Source organism: Miscanthus floridulus, chromosome 15 (assembly GCF_019320115.1).
Source record: "Miscanthus floridulus cultivar M001 chromosome 15, ASM1932011v1, whole genome shotgun sequence".
NCBI lineage: Eukaryota > Viridiplantae > Streptophyta > Magnoliopsida > Poales > Poaceae > Miscanthus > Miscanthus floridulus.
This window is the reverse complement of record NC_089594.1, coordinates 12032986-12050579: the sequence shown is the minus strand read 5'-3', so window position 1 is coordinate 12050579 and position 17594 is coordinate 12032986. Positions and strand designations below refer to the sequence as shown.

Sequence of the window (17594 nt, the reverse complement as noted above, 5' to 3'; positions counted from 1 at the left end):
ATCGGGGTGTGATACAACAAAACTAGAAATCAAATCGTTTGTGGCTGATCTCTCCATCTACTTACTTCTATTGGACCCCATCCGCAATCATTCCGGGGGATAATGGCCAATTCTTCGAAAGAAGAATACATTCCCTATGCTATAATGGATCCCCCAAGCCTCCAAGTCATGTATGAGGTGGCAACCTCAAAGAGTAACAAGCCCTCAAGCTTGCTAACTAGCCCCTAGTGCACTAGATGATCTCTCTCTGAAGCACAAGAACTAGGTCACTTCAATCTCACATTGAATCGCAATCTCAACTATGCAAGTGAGTGGAGTAGTTAGTTTTGGCTCTCATATGTGTGGGAGGGTTCACAAACACCACACCACCCTCAAACACCCAGCCACACACTCTATTTATAAGCCCACAAGCAAACTAGTCGTTGCCCAAAAGTTGTAGCTTCTGCACACGCACCTGACATGTCAAGTGTGCACCGGACAACAAACCGTACATAGGTTTAACCTTTGTTATCTATATATGTTGCATTCTCATTGTGTATGCTCTGGCAGAAGTAATTAGAAATCATACATATTTAAAAGGAGTACATATGTTGGAATTTTTCTCTTTTCTGAAATATGCAAATTCTTTGATGCAAGAAGAAGGAAGACAGGTTTAGGTAGGGATCAATCAGAGGTTAGCTGCAAGTGGGCAGTGTGCATGGGGTTGCACGAGTGAGCACATGAGGCGCGAAAGATCGTGCAAAAGTGAGCGGGATGCAGGATTGCGTGAGTAGACGCATGGGGGCAAGTGGTAGGAAGAAGAAGTCGCATGCACGATGGGCAAGGCGGCATGTAGGATCACGCGGAGGCGGGCAATCAGGAGAGGGATCCTGATCGGAGGGAGCGAAGATCGCTCGTAGGGGCGTCGCAAGATGGGGTGGCCACACGGCCAAGGAGGAGATGGTGTAGGACAGAAGCTAGGGTAGAGGATGGAGCCGGAAGAGGACCCGATCTCTTGATACCACGTAGAGAATTAGAGAACAGCTCACCCTCAATATAGGGCTGACTTTCATATATTGTCAGAGTACAACTTGGAGTACATGTCACATGATATACATGTGTTAGACTATACATATCTCTAATACTATGCACCAATGTTTACTGTTACACATCGTATAAAATGCTACACAGTGGTATGACATTTCTGTTTAATCGGACGTTTATCCCGTTTAAAAAGTTGTTTTGCCTGCTTAAGTGGTTGTTTGTCCGAATAATGGCTAAATAGCATGTGGCCGACTTTTTATCTTTTAGCATTTAGTATAACATTTACTTCATCCAAGAATGTAATAGTATTATGGGAACCAGGAAGACGATCATCAAAAATACGCCAAAAACTACTTTATAGCATGCAACGAGTGTAATGAGCAATAAGAACAACTTGAGGATTTCAGATGTGTTTATTAGGTAGATTGGGTTGCACGTTTGGTTTATGTAATCTATTGTGCCTTAGGAGATTATTGATGAATCCTTCTATTCTTTGACTAAGCTTGTGCTCACAGGAAGCGTAGAATTGGTTCTATCCAACATGCTAGCATTTTATAAATCCCATGACGAAGTTGCTGCTTTCATTTTCTTGTTATGGATTATGATCCACTAGTACTCATTTGATAGCTCCCATTACCTTGGGCAGTATTTTACAATGAATCATCCATCATGTTAGTTTACCTTCTAAATAGAGGGTCAAGGTTTTAATCATCTCAAATAGCTAACTTGTTGTTATCTATTGTAGAGCTTTGCCAAGAGGTCTAGTTTGAAGACTATATTCCACTAAGAGAACCTACCTCGGTTTTATTGCTTGAAGCAATCCTAGAACGAGGCCGACGCCTGGGCCAAGACAAACATGGTTCACCAACAAGCCAAAGCTAAAGGGCTTGGTCTTAAGGCGTGGAATCCTGTACCTCAAAGCTGAGCTCTCAAGGTCAAAATTTGATATAACTAGCACCCTCAGAGATGAACCTTCTATCTAAGTGATCTTCTGTCATTTAGTTATTGAAGAAATAGGAGTCATGGAATGAAAATGTGAATACCTAAGTCCCCTTTTACCTAGAGAAGTGGTGGGAAACAAGTTACAAGTGCCACACTCTATAAGTAAGATTTATCTAAAATTGTACCTCTTTGGATGAACAGGAACCAAACTAAATAAGTAGTATAGTTTTCTAAATTGATGCACATATAGTGCACTTCAATTTGTTGTTTAGTATTGTAACTTAACATTTTGTCCTACTAAATGATGCTTAAAAACTACATTGAACACATTCATCCATTATACCAAACGTTAAATATTATAGTTCACAAGCATTACTTGGAAACTAGTAAAGTCCATTCAGCTTTCTATGAAAAATAATAGTCCTGTCCAGCACAACAGCAGAAACAAACATATGTATATTTTGAGCGATTAAATAAGAGCAATACAGTTTGTATTTTAGGTGTTCCACATAATACATTCCATTCTGGATGCTTTGCATGTTACTCAACTACTTGTTCCAAACACAAGCTAATCATTAGCACTACAGCACATATCTAATGTGCACAAGACTGACCTTTATGATACACTATGCAAATAAACTTTGCTTTTGATTATTTACTGATTTATCTCCTTTGGAAGTTAAATTTTGAAATGCCGTAACCAAATAGAGTGGCAAAGAAGACGGGGAAGGCCACCAGAACTATAGCTGTTAGGGGTAGCAATTCACGTCGGAAACTAAAATAGTCTCTAAGAAATGCTGCAACAGATTTGGTCTCCCCGAATACCCCAATCTTCTTGTGGTCCTCATACCCAAACTGGGTGGTGAAGAATAAATTGAGTGTCCATGACATGGGAGACATGTAGTACAACCATAGCCACCATTTTGGTATTTGCTGCAACAAATGCACCAAAAAGCTAGTATAAATTACCCAGCATCAATGCAACCTTAGTAGTATCTATATGCATAATAAAATACTTTCCTTCAGTCTATTATTCATCTAAGATTAGTTTTGTTTCTTCACTAATGCATATATGTAGCTTTACTAAATCCTTGACTAAAGCTAACATGAAACCAAGAAGTGGAAAATTTGCCACTCCTTTAATTCACTAGCATATTTCCCTTGGAAACAAGCTCAATGATACATTGAATGAAAAAATCACAAACATCGACAAACGAAATAGAGCAAACTACGCCATTAAGTGAGTGGAAGGACTTACTGGACCAGGCACAACGTAGCCAGACATGAGGCATTGCATGGTGTAGAATAGAGATGTTAATATGGACGCCACTTGGATGTTTGGGGTGAGTGACACCATCATCATTCCAAAATATAGGAAGTAGAGCAGTGTACAGAACATGGTATATAAAAACCAGAAGAACTTTTCTGCTTCCCATGCATACCCTATCATTGGGTAAGCTATCAATGTGGACAACACTATTTGCACAAGAACATAAGGAATCTCCATAATGACCTACTTGGGAAAAACATAAAATAAAGTTAAAGTCTTCAAATATTAATTAATACTAACTCCATATCAAAACATTATTGCTACGAGCTCAAGAACTAACTAATTTATAAGCCTCCTTATGTAAGTAGTTTGCACCAAGTCTATATTTACCTGTGCAAAGGAATAAGCCCAAGGAGAGTACATTCCTGCAAACCTTTCTCTATAGACGACAGATCGCTCAATGTAGATGAATGGCATCACCAATTGACAGTTGTTGATGCCAGCAAATATAGCGGTGCCAAACATGCACCCCAATATATTGAATAGACCTTGCTCGTCATTTCTACCCCAAAAAGTTTAATTAACAATAAATTAATTAAGAAAAATATAACTAAGAGATATGTGGTGTCATATTGGTCAAAATGATGGTTTACATACATAAGATTTATGTTGCCTTGCTGCCAGTATAATGCCCCGAAGGCCATGGAGGCAAAAAATATGAACACAATCCACACCAAGTTGTAGGAAGGGGTTCTCCAGTATGATAAACATTGCTTCCAAATGCAAGCTTTGAACTGCTCCCAAAAATTTTGTGGATACCATGTCGGGAAATGGAGGTTGCTTGTACCCACAGGTGGTATGCTCAAGCGTCTTACGATTTCTTCTTTATCCCTTCAATCCCAAAAGCTTATTATTAGCATAGATGTTATGCAAAATTTAATTCATAACAAATAAGAGAGAATTCATGGCAAAATACACCCTGTCGCTTGATCGTTTCTGTGGCTTATAAGCCGGCTGATGTTGTTCTATTGTGAGAGAAAAACACTATATCATGGCTGATAAGCATGGCTGATATGATCAAGCAAACAGGGTGTATAGTTCCTTCCTAATCAAATTGCTTTTATGATCTATGAAATTTATTTTCATAAGTATTGTGGATACACAATGCCTCTAAACTTGTTTTACATATTGTATTTTGTAATGATTGTATTAAAATGTTTGTTAGTGTCATACGCATGGTTTATAACTAATTTTGATGATTTTTCAAAGCTTACTTGTACATTGATGAGTCCCTGTAAACTTGTGCGAAATCGACTCCTAGTTGAGCTTCCAAAGATGTTGTGGTAACTTCTAGCATCCATGTTGATGGGTTGTAGTTGTCCTTTATCTTGGGTACCCCAGGTATTACCTAGAAAGAAATAGAGGGAATACTTTCACAAGTATGTTAGCCTATGGAACACACTCTACTCGAGGATAAAATATAGGTCATTGTTGTCTTCACTAAAACTAAATGCATTTTCACGATGAGTAAATTATACTGGTGATTCTTGAACTTGGCGCATGCAATGCCACTAGATCAATCATGAAAAGTGAGAGAGTAGTTGTTGATCGAGTAGAAGGTTTTGGACCTCAGATCAACCACTTAAAAAGCTTAGGGGGTTTGAAACCACAACTTTCAAAGTTTAGGGATATAGCTAGTTTGTGTACTTTACTCTTTCATGAAATATAGCAAGTCTATTCCATGTGTTATGTACAATGGAAATCATGGGCACTCTAGAAGTCGAAAACACATCATGTTATAATTATTGAAAATATTCAAAACAAATGGAAACCATTGTGAAGTCTATTTTGCTTGCAATGTAAGACGACTTACGTTGATTTAAGTCACAATATAAACTATATGTGTATACACAAAAATTGAACTTTCTTTTAGTTACCTGGAAATATTGGATGAGCATACACGAATGGTGTCCAAGCGGCCCAGCATAGATCAATTGTCCACCCCTCTTCATCAGCATCAGCTATGTATGAATTTTACATAATAATTAGCAATGTATGATATTATTTAAAAGAAACCATATCAATAAATTAGATGAAAGAACAATTTTTCTTTGGAAATAATAGGGTTAATTGTACTCTCAACATCTCAAACAATTAGACCATCAGAAGGTTGAAGAAGGTTTTGTATTGAATGTAGTTTTTTGTCCTTTAGGTAGACGATTAACATATGGATAAGTTTTAGTTTCTAGTGACTGAATTGTTTGGCGTTACATCTGAGTTTGCATGAATTTTCAGCTAGCTCCTCTAGTGCTTCATACTACTCAGGTACGGTATAACTTGAACTTTATCTTGTTCTTGGAAAACAGAACTATAGAAGGTATTCTTCCTATTATTTTGAATTTACCTCCTTTTTATCGTTGACAAATTAGAGGATGCACAAATGGTATTATTACCTCATCAAATGCCTCAAATATTTCGATGCTTGGTTGGTGAATAGTGCACACAACTGTTCGACCTGTGTCTGCAACGTTCTTCACTGCACGCATGACAATAGCCGCTGCCCTTGCATCCAAGCCTGATGTTGGCTCATCCATGAATATGATTGAAGGGTTGGATACAAGCTCAACTGCAATTGTGAGACGCTTCCGTTGCTCTATAGATAGTCCATTTATCCCAGGTATTCCAACCAAAGCATCTCTTATTTTGTCCAACTCAACTATTTCAAGAACTTGATTGACAAATTCCTGCAAGGGGAAAGAATAGCAGTTACCTTGTAGTTATTTGTAATTTTGATGTACCTAAGGTACAACTATGAAGTAAAAGAACCATTTATTTATGCCATATCATCAATTATAACTCACATCTCGTGTTTTGGAGTCAATTTCTATTGGAAGACGCAACCAGGCTGAATATGCAACAGACTCACCCACTGTGATTTGTGAGGAGTGAATATCAGTTTGTTCACAGTAACCTGATATCCTAGCAAAAGTTTTTTGAACTTTAGGATAGCCTCCTACTCTTATATCTCCTTCAATAATACCACCAGTTTTCCTCCCAGCAAGAACATCAAGCAAGGTTGTTTTCCCTGCCCCAGTGACCCCCATGAGTGCTGAAAGGACTCCTGGTTGGAAGGCTCCTGTGATGTTGTGGAGTAGTTGAAGTTTTCTCTCCATGTAGCCTTGCTCCCTCATTTCCTACAACAATAAACATTTTTTATTGGTCAATAAATGTTCCTAATTACTTTCTGCTAGTAATTTTTTTCCTTTGTTTACTTCACTAGGAAGCACACGTGCCTGACATGCCCATGTGATGGTCCATCAAGCATGGCTTTCTTTCACTAGCAACTATCTTGACTTTTTAGAGTATGATAATTACCGCAGGTGTGTCGACATAGTAGTTCACATCCTGAAATGATATTGTAAGGGGCACAAAAGGTAACACCACCCTTCCTGCAATGTAATCGATTATCGAAAGTGAGTTCCATTTCACTAACACTCTGAACTATAATTGGTTCCACACTGTAGAATTGAGGCTAACCAGTCCTGCTAGGAGTAGAAGAACTTTCTTGTGTCTTATCTATCCCATCTTTAGTGTCCATAAATGTACACTGGTCTCTTCTATTAAATTTGGTAATCTTATCACGAGAAATAATAGCCCTAGAAGTTCCTGGAGCTGAGAATGAGGTACATGGGAGGTTAGAACAATTATGCATTGTATGTTTGAACTATTCAGCATAAGCTTTCATCAACTTTAAAATTCAAATCAAAATACATTTGAGAATTAAAAGTAGTCCAAATTTTGAATTCTAAGAAAAATTTAAATAATAGTGCACTTACACTTTTTAAGAGTCAAGCCAGCAGCAAAACCTATATTAAATAACAAAATAAACCCAATCAATGCTCCAATTGAAATCCAATAGAAGTAGCTAGAGAAGTTCAACCCTCTGTCCATTAATATCCTCCTTCCAAGTGTCACACCAGATATTGTGAACTATCAACATAGGAAAAAAGTTTAGTACTATCTCAGTGATGAAAAATTGCATATTACATTTTTTGTTATATATTTTGCATTGTGACAACAGGAATCCATTAAAAGGCAAAATAAATTTGATTTACAACTTTACAAATATAACTTAAAAATTAGGCCTTTAGTTCTTCAACATACACAACTTGTGTTGTCATGGACCTAGAGTTTGGCGCACATCTGTAGACTGAATTGAGATAGGCAATGATCTCTATAATTGGTTCGTATTCTATAAGCTAACCCTAGGATATCCTTGCCTATATAAACAAATTATGTGCGTATACCTTACTCCATGGTTTCAGGCTAGTTTATCCTCAATCACACACCTTCGCCTAAACCCTAGCTATTGCCACCATCTCCATGGCCGGCAACCCTCCTTCCACCACGTCTCCAATCTCCCCTAGTGCCACTGTAGTTGCTCTCAATAATAATAATAATGTGACTGAAGAGGCAACACTCGAGCAAGAATGCATGGCTGCAGAGGAAACTCACCAATTTGACCTGATTGTAATGCCTAGGAGGAGTGCTCAAAAGCTATCAGCAACGCTGCTCTTGCTCGCGCTAAAGCTGCTAGACAGAGGCAAACGCACTACCCAGGAACACAAATTGTTGATGCCCGCATGTATGCCACCCTTGAGCACGTGGCTTGTGAGCGCGCTGGCACAATTGGTCTACCCTATGATGACAAAGAAGCCAAGTCATTATGTTCCCATCAGGACACTATGCTACTTCACAAAGCAACGATGATTGTCAATTATCATGCTCTAGCTATTATTACCCTAAACGTGTGTTCAGGACCCTTGTTCTTCATATCTTCGATCTAGCAACTAGAAACTACACCATGTGGTGTGGCCACTTCTTCATCATGCTCATGAAATTCTCCCTCTAGAGCCACATTCTCAATGACCATCCCTACTTGACCATCCTGGATCGAGTCTGCATGGATTGTATTAACTAGTAGTGGATCTATGCCACTATCTCTAGGGACTTCTTCAAGACAGTGATGGGCATAACCACACCATACACATGTTTTCTAGCTTGCCCTTGTGTCAGATATATGGGCCAGGGGACCCGCACCACCCGTATATATGACCATCGCCAAGCTGCCAGCCCAGCAGTCGCCAAGGAGTCCCGCAAGGGTTGACACGGTCGACCAACGTGGAGATCAAGGCAAGCCAAGGCAGACGTATCTGGATGATAGCTAGGATCAATCTGTTGCGCATTCCATGTAAGAAACTAGGAATCCAATCTATTAGCCAGATCGCCCTCTCTGTAACCCTACCCCCTCTACCTATATAAAGGAGGGTAGGGACCTCGGGCTCGGGATCCTCTCCCATCATTCCAATCTACTACGTAGCTAAGAGCAACAGCCCCTATAATTGAGTATACAAACACAAGAGCAATCGCACCACTAGAGTAGGGTTTAGCGCACCAGTATAAATCCTTGTGTCTCATGTGCTACCATCTAAATCCATCTATGTGATCTTGTTGCTAGGCATTGCCGGAGCTAACTAATCTGACACCTTGAACATTAATTCATTGGTAATCAAGTCTCTCTCTCTCTCCCTATCCATCAATCTATAAACCATGGACCGAGTCCATTTAGATGTGTCCTGGTCCTTGGCCATCCCTTGCTCATATCCCTTCACCCCGTGCAACTAGTCCACATCACTACATCTGTAGCAAGTGTTTTTGGTTAGTGCTCCTAAACATTGCACGCCACCCCTCCAGTGTTCCACAACCCCATAGCTGGTGTCTCTTCATGAGACCAACATTCCCTTGCATCCAACTTCAACACCATGGCACTGATGCTGGCCTAGCAAAACAAATGTTACTTTGCTTAAAATGCCACCTCCCACATGGCCTTTGACGTTTGTATCCTTCCATGCTCTTCTTTTCTATAGTAGTGTCATTTTTCTTCATCTAATGTTGCCAACAATGGGTCATCTTTGCTTCCTGTCACTTCTACTACCAACCAACTTGTTTTGTTCTTTCCTATAAATAATGTTCTTCCCTAAGGATTAAGAATCTTATAAATGTTTGCCAATTTACCACTAACAGCAATCATTCTACTAAATTTATTGAACCCACTAGTTGCTCAATGAAAGATCTTCAAATGCAAAAACTAGTCGTTAGGTCCAATATCAACAGACCATTATACCCCTAGTGTTCATCGGCCTTTGTGTCTTCACTGTGCGCCCAACCCACCAACACATCCACCTCGCTCTGGCACCGTCGTCTTAGTCATCCAAGCCATGAGGAGCTATATATATACTTGGGTGGCTTCTATTGGCTATTTGAAGGTTGTTGGAGACAACAGAAGCTATAGATACACTCCAACCCCATATGGGAGCTTTGTGTTAATATCCAAAGCTTATAATCTTGCTTAGAGCTTGATTAGCGAGTCCTTAGGCTTTATCTTGAGACGACCTAGAGTAAGTTGGGCTTTGTGCCCTTGTAATCTTGGTGCGCTGGGACACTTGAAGTCTTTGTAACTCTATAGTGATGTTGATCCTTTGAGTTTGGTACACAAGCCCACCTCGAGCTATGTTGTGTTTCTTGATGGCATGCAACCTTATCTCTTGATGATCCAAATATCAAGGTAATATGTCTTGCTCTAGTGTCGAGGTAGAATATCATGCTTTGGCCACTCCAATCACCAAATCTACTTGGCTACACATCAGCTACTCATTGATCTCTGCTCTCCTCTTTGTTGAGCTAAGTTGGTATACTATGATGTCACACCCAATTTTAAGGATAAAATTGAATGCACTAAACTCGTGTGTGCCCAGGATTCAATCACACACACAAGCTGACAAATTACAATAGTATCATCACAGTGTCACATACATCAGAGTTATAATCGAACTTAGTCTCATACATCACAGCGGAATAATAAAAATAGAATGAACTCTCCTGGCCGGCATCACAGGGAAGGTCAACTGGTTGACCACAAGCCTAATAATCCTCCGGGAAATCCTCATACCCGTTGTCATCTGTTACCCATCCGGGATTTTTATCCAAGTAAAGAAAATAAACAAGTGTAAGTACATTCCGTACTTAGCAAGCTAACATGGGGTTATGAAGCTCAAAAGGATAGACTCTGGTTTACTGCAGTTAGCATTTTTAGTAGGTCAAACTTTTATTCTCAAGTATTATCAAGTTATGCTTAAGCTCCCAATTAATTCCCATAAGAACATATAACAGGGTCAAGATTACCATAATTCATCATAGATCAACTTAATTGATCGTCAACAAGCATCCAATTATTCTGTGAGTTTTCCGGGCCGCTCGTAACCGTGAGCACGGCTGTTATAACGGTTTGTTACCCTCTGCAGAGGTGGTGCACATTCACCGCGAGTCGTGATCCCCATATGCCCGGGTTAATTACTCCCATGTCACTTCTAAGGTGAACGGGCAGGGTACACTATGAAGCCATTTCATAGGTTTCCCTAACAAGTTAGGGCCGCTAGGTTTCCTTGGCAGGCAGATGTAGGGACCCCCCTTTCCTATGGCACAAATCCATCGCGGCTATACTCATAGGAACAGAGGCAGCCCTATACCCAAAGTGGCAAGCCCCATTTGCGCCAAAAAGGTAACCTCTAACTGGTTAGGAAAGATCCTATTACTGAGCTAAAGTCAGAGCCATATGACTCTCCCGGTTGCACTGTCAGTCCCAGCTTTTGCCGACAGATAAGTCCTTATGGAGGGCCAGGAGCAACATGAACGAAGGTCATTTGCACTTTCGCCCTATGGAACAGTTGTTATAATTCATGTTACTCACTTTGTTCCATAGTATCATTCATCAATATGTATATCATGTTTAGTTAGAGCACTAGCCATCTACCCATATGCATTTAACCCATAGGAGACAAGAAACAGGATATCAATCACTAGAATGTCCTTACGGGTATCAAATTTAGACACATGCAAATGAGTAATTGATTAAAGTGAAATAGGACATCAAGGAAGGCCCATGTTATACTTGCCTTGGTTCACAAACTCGTGCTGGTCCTGCTGGTCGTCGAAGAGTTCTTGGTCTCCAACGTTTTCCTCACCGTCTGAACGCGACCAACACGGCAACATACAACATTCCAAAAGCATTCATGCAAGGCAAACACTCCTATCATTAGAACAGTACACCAACAGTATTGAAATCAAAATAAAATGTTTGTAAAACTAATCTACGTTTCGCTATGATCACGTCAATGCGAAGTTCACGAAAAACGGAGCTAAAATGCGAAAATTATGATTAAAACGGGTTTTCCAAAAGCCCTATATTTAATTAATTCTAATCATGAAATTAAAAAGTTCCAAACTTGATTAACAGTAGCTCCAACATGTAGCTTATGAAATTACAAAGCTAACGCGATTTGAATGGATCAATTCAGAGTTAAAACGACCATTCTATAAGCGAAACAGTTCGAATGGCATTTCTGTAAATACTGAAAGCGTACTTTTGACTTAAACAGCGAAGTTTATGTTTTCTAAACGGGTTTGCGCATTCAGTGAAATACGCTAAGGACGGCGGGTTAGGACTTAGAAAAAATCCAGGGGCCCTTTAGCAAATTTACCCCCGAAGGGGTATCTTCTATTTTCGGCCGTTAGATCCAGATCGGACGGTTCGGATTAGCCTGGGGGGTTTTGGCCGGCCGGAACAGTGACTCCGGCGAGGCAAGCCATGGCCGGCGGCGTGAAGCTCACAGGCGCGCGCGGTTCCGGGGCTAGGGGCCACGGTTCGGAAATCCGGAGGCACCGGGAGAAAGCTGGGGAGGAGGGGAACTCGCCCGGGCCATCACGACGGCCGGAGGAGAAGGTTGGAGCGGCGGCCGCCATGGCCGACGGCCAAGAGCTCACGGCGCTCGCGGATTGGGCGATACAAATCACGAAACGCAAAATGAATCGCATGGGGAGAGAGAGGGGGTCAGGGCGAGCTCACCACAGGCGAGAAACAGAGGTGGGGACGGCTCGGAGACGACGGCGACGCGGACGGCGAGGTCGGAGATCGGCGGGGCTCCTCCGTGCGGCAGTTTCGGCCGGGACGAGGCAAAAACGGAGCGGAGCAGCAGGGGCGCGCAAGGGGGGGGCTCGGCTGCCTTTTAACGAGGCCGAGGCAACGGGAGGACTCCCACGACGCGCGACGTGGGCGCGGTTGCGCAGCGGCTTGAGCGGGCGGTTGCCGAAGGAAGGGGGCGGAGCTGATGCGTGGGGCCGTGCGTTCAGCGACTAAGGGAAGGAGGAGGGCACGGCGGCAGTTGCCAGGCCGACGCGGAGCGCGCGGCTGCTGGGCTGGGCTGAGCGCGTGGCTGGGCTGAGCGGGGGAGGGAAGGTGAGCTAGGCTGCTGGCTGTGGTGCTGGGCCGCGGGAAGGAGCTGGGCCAGCGGAAAAAAAAAAAGAAAAGCCAGCGGGCCGAATCTAAGGAAGGGAGGAATGGAAGGAAATTTTCCTTTTTCTTTTTACAAATAAAATTTTCAAACTCAATTTCAAAAGGTTTTTAAGATCTTTTAGCATTTGAACAAAACCACCCATCACAGAAATAAATACGCAATAGCATGAATGCATCACATGTTTCTATTCTTGCATTTTCTTTTAATTTCATAAAAGAAATAGTATTTCCTAAATTTGAAATGCGCGTATAATTGCATATTTAAATCAAATTCACTATCTTAAAAAGAATTCAAATTTTTGGGTGTTACAATTCTACCCCCCTTAAGATGAATCTCGTCCTCGAGATTCGGGTGATTGCTTACTCAAACAGTTGGGGATAAGTCTTTCTCAGATCCTCTTCTCTTTCCCAAGTAGCCTCATCCTCTGTATAGCGATTCCACTGCACCTTGCACATCTTTACTGTTCGGCTTCTCGTAACTCTTTCAGCAGTTTCCAAAATCTTTATCGGATACTCTTCATAAGTAAGATCTTCCTTGACAACAAGTTCTTCCAAAGGAATTTGTTCTTCTGGTACCCTCAGACACTTTTTCAACTGGGAAACATGGAACACGTCGTGCACATCGGACAAGCTCTCAGGCAGTTCCAACTGATAAGCTACTTATCCACGTCTCTCTAGGATCTTAAAAGGTCCTATATACCTTGGTGCTAACTTTCCCTTCATATTAAATCTTCTCACACTTCTCATTGGTGACACTTTCAGGTACACATAATCACCAATCTCGAAAGTCAGCTCTCTTCTACGGTTATCAGCGTAACTCTTCTGTCGAGACTGAGCTACTCTCAAATTGTCTCTAATCATTCTCACTTGTTCTTCCGCGTCTCTAAGGACATCGGGACCAAACACTTGAGTTTCTCCAGTCTGATTCCAGAACAAAGGCGTTCTACACTTACGTCCATACAATGCCTCGAAAGGTGCCATCTTGAGGCTCTTTTGATAACTGTTGTTGTACGAGAACTCTGCGTAAGGCAGACTCTTATCCCAACTATCACCATACCCCTGAAGTGCACAGGCTCTCAACATATCTTCCAAAATCTGGTTGATCCTTTCCGTCTGCCCATCAGTTTGCGGGTGGTAAGCAGAACTGAAATTCAACTTTGTTCCCAAAGATCTATGTACTTTATGCCAGAATTGCGATGTAAATTGGGTGCCTCTATCCGACACAATTTTCTTGGGAACACCATGCAAGCACACTATTCGTTCCATGTATAACTCTGCTAATCTTGCACCATTATAAGTAGTCTTGACTGGTAAAAAGTGAGCGACCTTGGTGAGTCGATCCACTATTACCCATATTGAATCATAACCTCTTTGAGTGCGGGGTAATCCTACAATAAAATCCATGCCAACTTCTTCCCATTTCCATTCAGGGATCTTCATTGGTTGTAGTAACCCTGCAGGTCTTTGATGCTCAGCTTTCACTCTTTGGCAAGTGTCACACAAAGCCACATATTCTGCCACATCTCTCTTCAAACCATACCACCAATACTTTTCTTTAAGATCCAAGTACATTTTGGTACTTCCGGGATGTATAGAATAAGCAGACTCATGGGCCTCTTGCAGAATTGCATCTCGGATAGCTTTCACTTCCGGTACACATATCCTTTTCCCGAACCAAAGGGTTCCATTCTCATCCATTCTGAATCCGGGTGCCCTTCCAAGCACTACATTCTCTGCTATCTCTTTAAGTTTTTCATCCTCCAATTGACCTTTGCGTATCTCCTGCTCTAGAGTAGGCTCTATCACCAATTCCATTGCATTAGTGACCAGACTCAAGTTGAGATACTCCATTTCAGCACACAACTCTGCTGACATAGATGTTGTCTGAATACCATTGGCATAACTCTTTCTGCTAAGTGCATCAGCTACGACGTTTGCCTTTCCTGGGTGATAATGCACTTCCAAATCATAGTCTTTGATCAATTCCAACCAACGACGTTGTCTTAGATTCAGATCTGATTGGGTGAATATGTACTTCAAACTCTTATGATCAGTATAGATATCACTCTTATGTCCAATCAGATAATGTCTCCAGATCTTCAAAGCATGAACCACCGCTGCCAATTCCAAGTCATGAGTAGGATAATTCAACTCATGCTTCCTTAGTTGTCTAGATGCATATGCAACCACTCTTCCTTCTTGCATAAGCACACATCCAAGATCCAAACGGGATGCATCACAATATATAGAGAAGTTCTTGTTTAAATCGGGCAAAATTAATACTGGAGCTGTAGTCAATCTCTTCTTTAGCTCTTCAAAGTTTGCCTGGCATTTATCCGACCATACATACTTAGCATTCTTTTCCAACAAAGCTGTCATAGGCTTGGCTAGCTTGGAAAAGCCTTCAATGAACCTTCGGTAATAACCAGCCAATCCCAAAAAGCTTCGAATCTCACTTACAGTAGTTGGTGGTTTCCAATTCAGTACATCTTGCACTTTGCCTGGATCTACTGCTATTCCACCGTTGGAGACAACATGACCTAGAAAAGAGACTTCCTTTAACCAAAACTCACACTTGCTCCGTTTAGCGTACAACTTGTGTTCTCTAAGCTTTTGCAAAACCATCCTTATGTGTTCCGCATGTTCTTCTTCAGTCTTGGAGAATATTAGTATGTCATCTATGAATACTACCACAAATTTATCCAGAAACTCCATGAACACCTTATTCATCAAATACATGAAGTATGCAGGTGCATTGGTCAATCCAAAAGACATAACGGTGTACTCATATAATCCATACCGTGTAGTAAATGCTGTCTTGGGTATATCCGAGTTCCGAATCTTAAGCTGATGATAACCAGATCGGAGATCAATCTTGGAGAACACATGAGCTCCTCTCAACTGATCAAACAAATCATCTATCCTAGGCAAAGGGTATTTATTCTTGATGGTAACCTCATTAAGTGAGCGGTAATCCACACACATCCGTTGACTACCATCCTTCTTATCCACAAAGATCACAGGTGCCCCCCACGGGGAAGAACTGGGGCGTATGAAACCTTTTTCTTGCAACTCTTTTAGTTGTTTCTTAAGCTCTTCTAATTCATTAACTCCCATTCTATACGGACGTTTAGCTATTGGTGCAGTTCTAGGTAATAATTCAATAATGAATTCAATGTCTCGGTCAGGTGGCATACCTGGCAAGTCATCGGGGAAGACATCCGGAAATTCCTCCACGACACGATCTTGTTCATTGATTTCACCATCTAGCTAATTCACTGTGGCTGTAGGCTGAGCTTGCACTACTACTTCTACACAGATTCTATCCCCTTTGAGTGATGTCACAACCACAGATTTCTCCTGACACTGTATCACTGCCCGGTGTTGTTTCATCCAATCCATTCCCAGGATAAGGTCAATTCCCGCCGTTCTCAAAACAATAGGCTTCACCTTGAAGTCTACCCCCCTTAAGGAAATGCTAGTTGAGGGGCTCCAATAAGAAGCGGGCATACTACCTCCTGGGGAATTCACTAGTATTGGGTTTTTCATGGCACACAAAGGTATGCTATGCATTCTAACAAAAGCTTGGGAGATAAAAGAATGCGAAGCACCAGAATCAAAAAGTACGGTAGCAGAAATAGAGTTGACACTGAACGTACCCAACATGACCTCAGGCGTCTCCTGAGCTGCATCAGATGACACATAGTTCACCTTTGCTGTGAGAGGTGGTCGGGCGTTGAACTTCTGATTGTTGGCCTGGTTCTGAGGGGCTTGTTGGTTCTGCTTCTTAGGACACTGATGAGCATAGTGACCTACTTCTCCACATCGGTAACAGGCATTGGGATTGTTGGGTGCACCACTCTTCACAGGAGCATTGTTAGGCACTCCCTGGCGTGTTGCAGGATTGCCAGTCTATTGCGGGGGACGCTGATTTCCAAACTGTTGCTGAAACTGAGGGCGTTGCTGGAACTGGTTCCGCTGAGGATACTGACCACGGTTTCCCTGATGAGTTGGTCCTTGATTCCTCTACTGGAAACCTTGCTGGGGATAAGCACGCGGGCGAGTGTTGCTTCCAGAAGCTTGCCCTTGGAGCCTTCTCTTCTTAGCTTCCATCTCCTTGCGCTTATCATCAATCACGATTGCGCGATTCACCAAAGACTGGAAGTTAGGATAAGTATTAGACATCAGCTGGAGCTGCAGTCCATCATAGAGTCCCTTGAGGAAACGGCATTGCTTATCCTTGTCATCCGCCACATCATTAGGAGCGTAGCGAGATAGTTGTGCAAACTTGTCCCGATATTCCGCCACAGTCATTGATCCTTGCTTGAGAGATCTGAATTCTTCCTGCTTCAGTTCCACTAGTCCATCAGGAATATGGTATGATCGGAAACTGTCCTTAAATTCCTGCCAAGTGATATCAGGAGTATTGTTGGGACGTCCAAACTGAAATGATTCCCACCAATCCTGAGCAGCTCCTTGGATTTGCCCGGAAGCATATAACACTTTCTCCAGGTCATTGCATTGTGCTATGTTCAGTTGTTTCTCCACAGCACGCAACCAATCATCGGCCTCCATAGGGTCTGTGGCATGTGTGAACACCGGTGGACGACCTTTCATAAACTCTCCACGCTTATCTCTAACCTGGACAGGCGGTGGACCTCTTGCATGTTCATTGTCCAAACGCTGCATCATAGCTTGCATCAGCTGCGCTTGCATTCCCAAGATCTGCTCCATGGTCACAGGTGGCGGTGGTGGATTCATAAGAGCATCACGCCCACGACCACGGCCTCTGCCTCTTCCTCCTCTTGCGGCCATCTGTTGTCCAACAAATGTGCAAAATTTAGAGATTTTTCCAATTATAGAGAACTTACAAGAGATATGAAGCAATGCTGAAATTTTTCTGGGCAAGACTCAAATTCGGCAGTTCAGTAAAACTGTTATAACTCGAGT

General features: G+C 42.0%; 1 protein-coding gene across 1 annotated transcript in view; it reads right to left on the bottom strand.

Annotated features, from left to right (window-relative positions):
- Positions 1-2475: 2475 nt before the first annotated feature.
- LOC136508386 (ABC transporter G family member 41-like) overlaps positions 2476-17594 on the bottom strand; it is a 31520-nt gene continuing 16401 nt past the window's right edge. Inside the window, exons 12-22 of the mRNA XM_066503055.1 lie at positions 7072-7225; positions 6773-6907; positions 6611-6684; positions 6097-6429; positions 5689-5979; positions 5173-5256; positions 4510-4643; positions 3893-4126; positions 3626-3797; positions 3224-3478; positions 2476-2898 (exon numbers count right to left, since the gene is read on the bottom strand). Of these exons, the coding sequence (XP_066359152.1) occupies positions 2629-2898; positions 3224-3478; positions 3626-3797; positions 3893-4126; positions 4510-4643; positions 5173-5256; positions 5689-5979; positions 6097-6429; positions 6611-6684; positions 6773-6907; positions 7072-7225 (2136 nt within the window). The 3' untranslated portion in view covers positions 2476-2628. The remainder of the gene's footprint in view (positions 2899-3223; positions 3479-3625; positions 3798-3892; positions 4127-4509; positions 4644-5172; positions 5257-5688; positions 5980-6096; positions 6430-6610; positions 6685-6772; positions 6908-7071; positions 7226-17594) is intronic.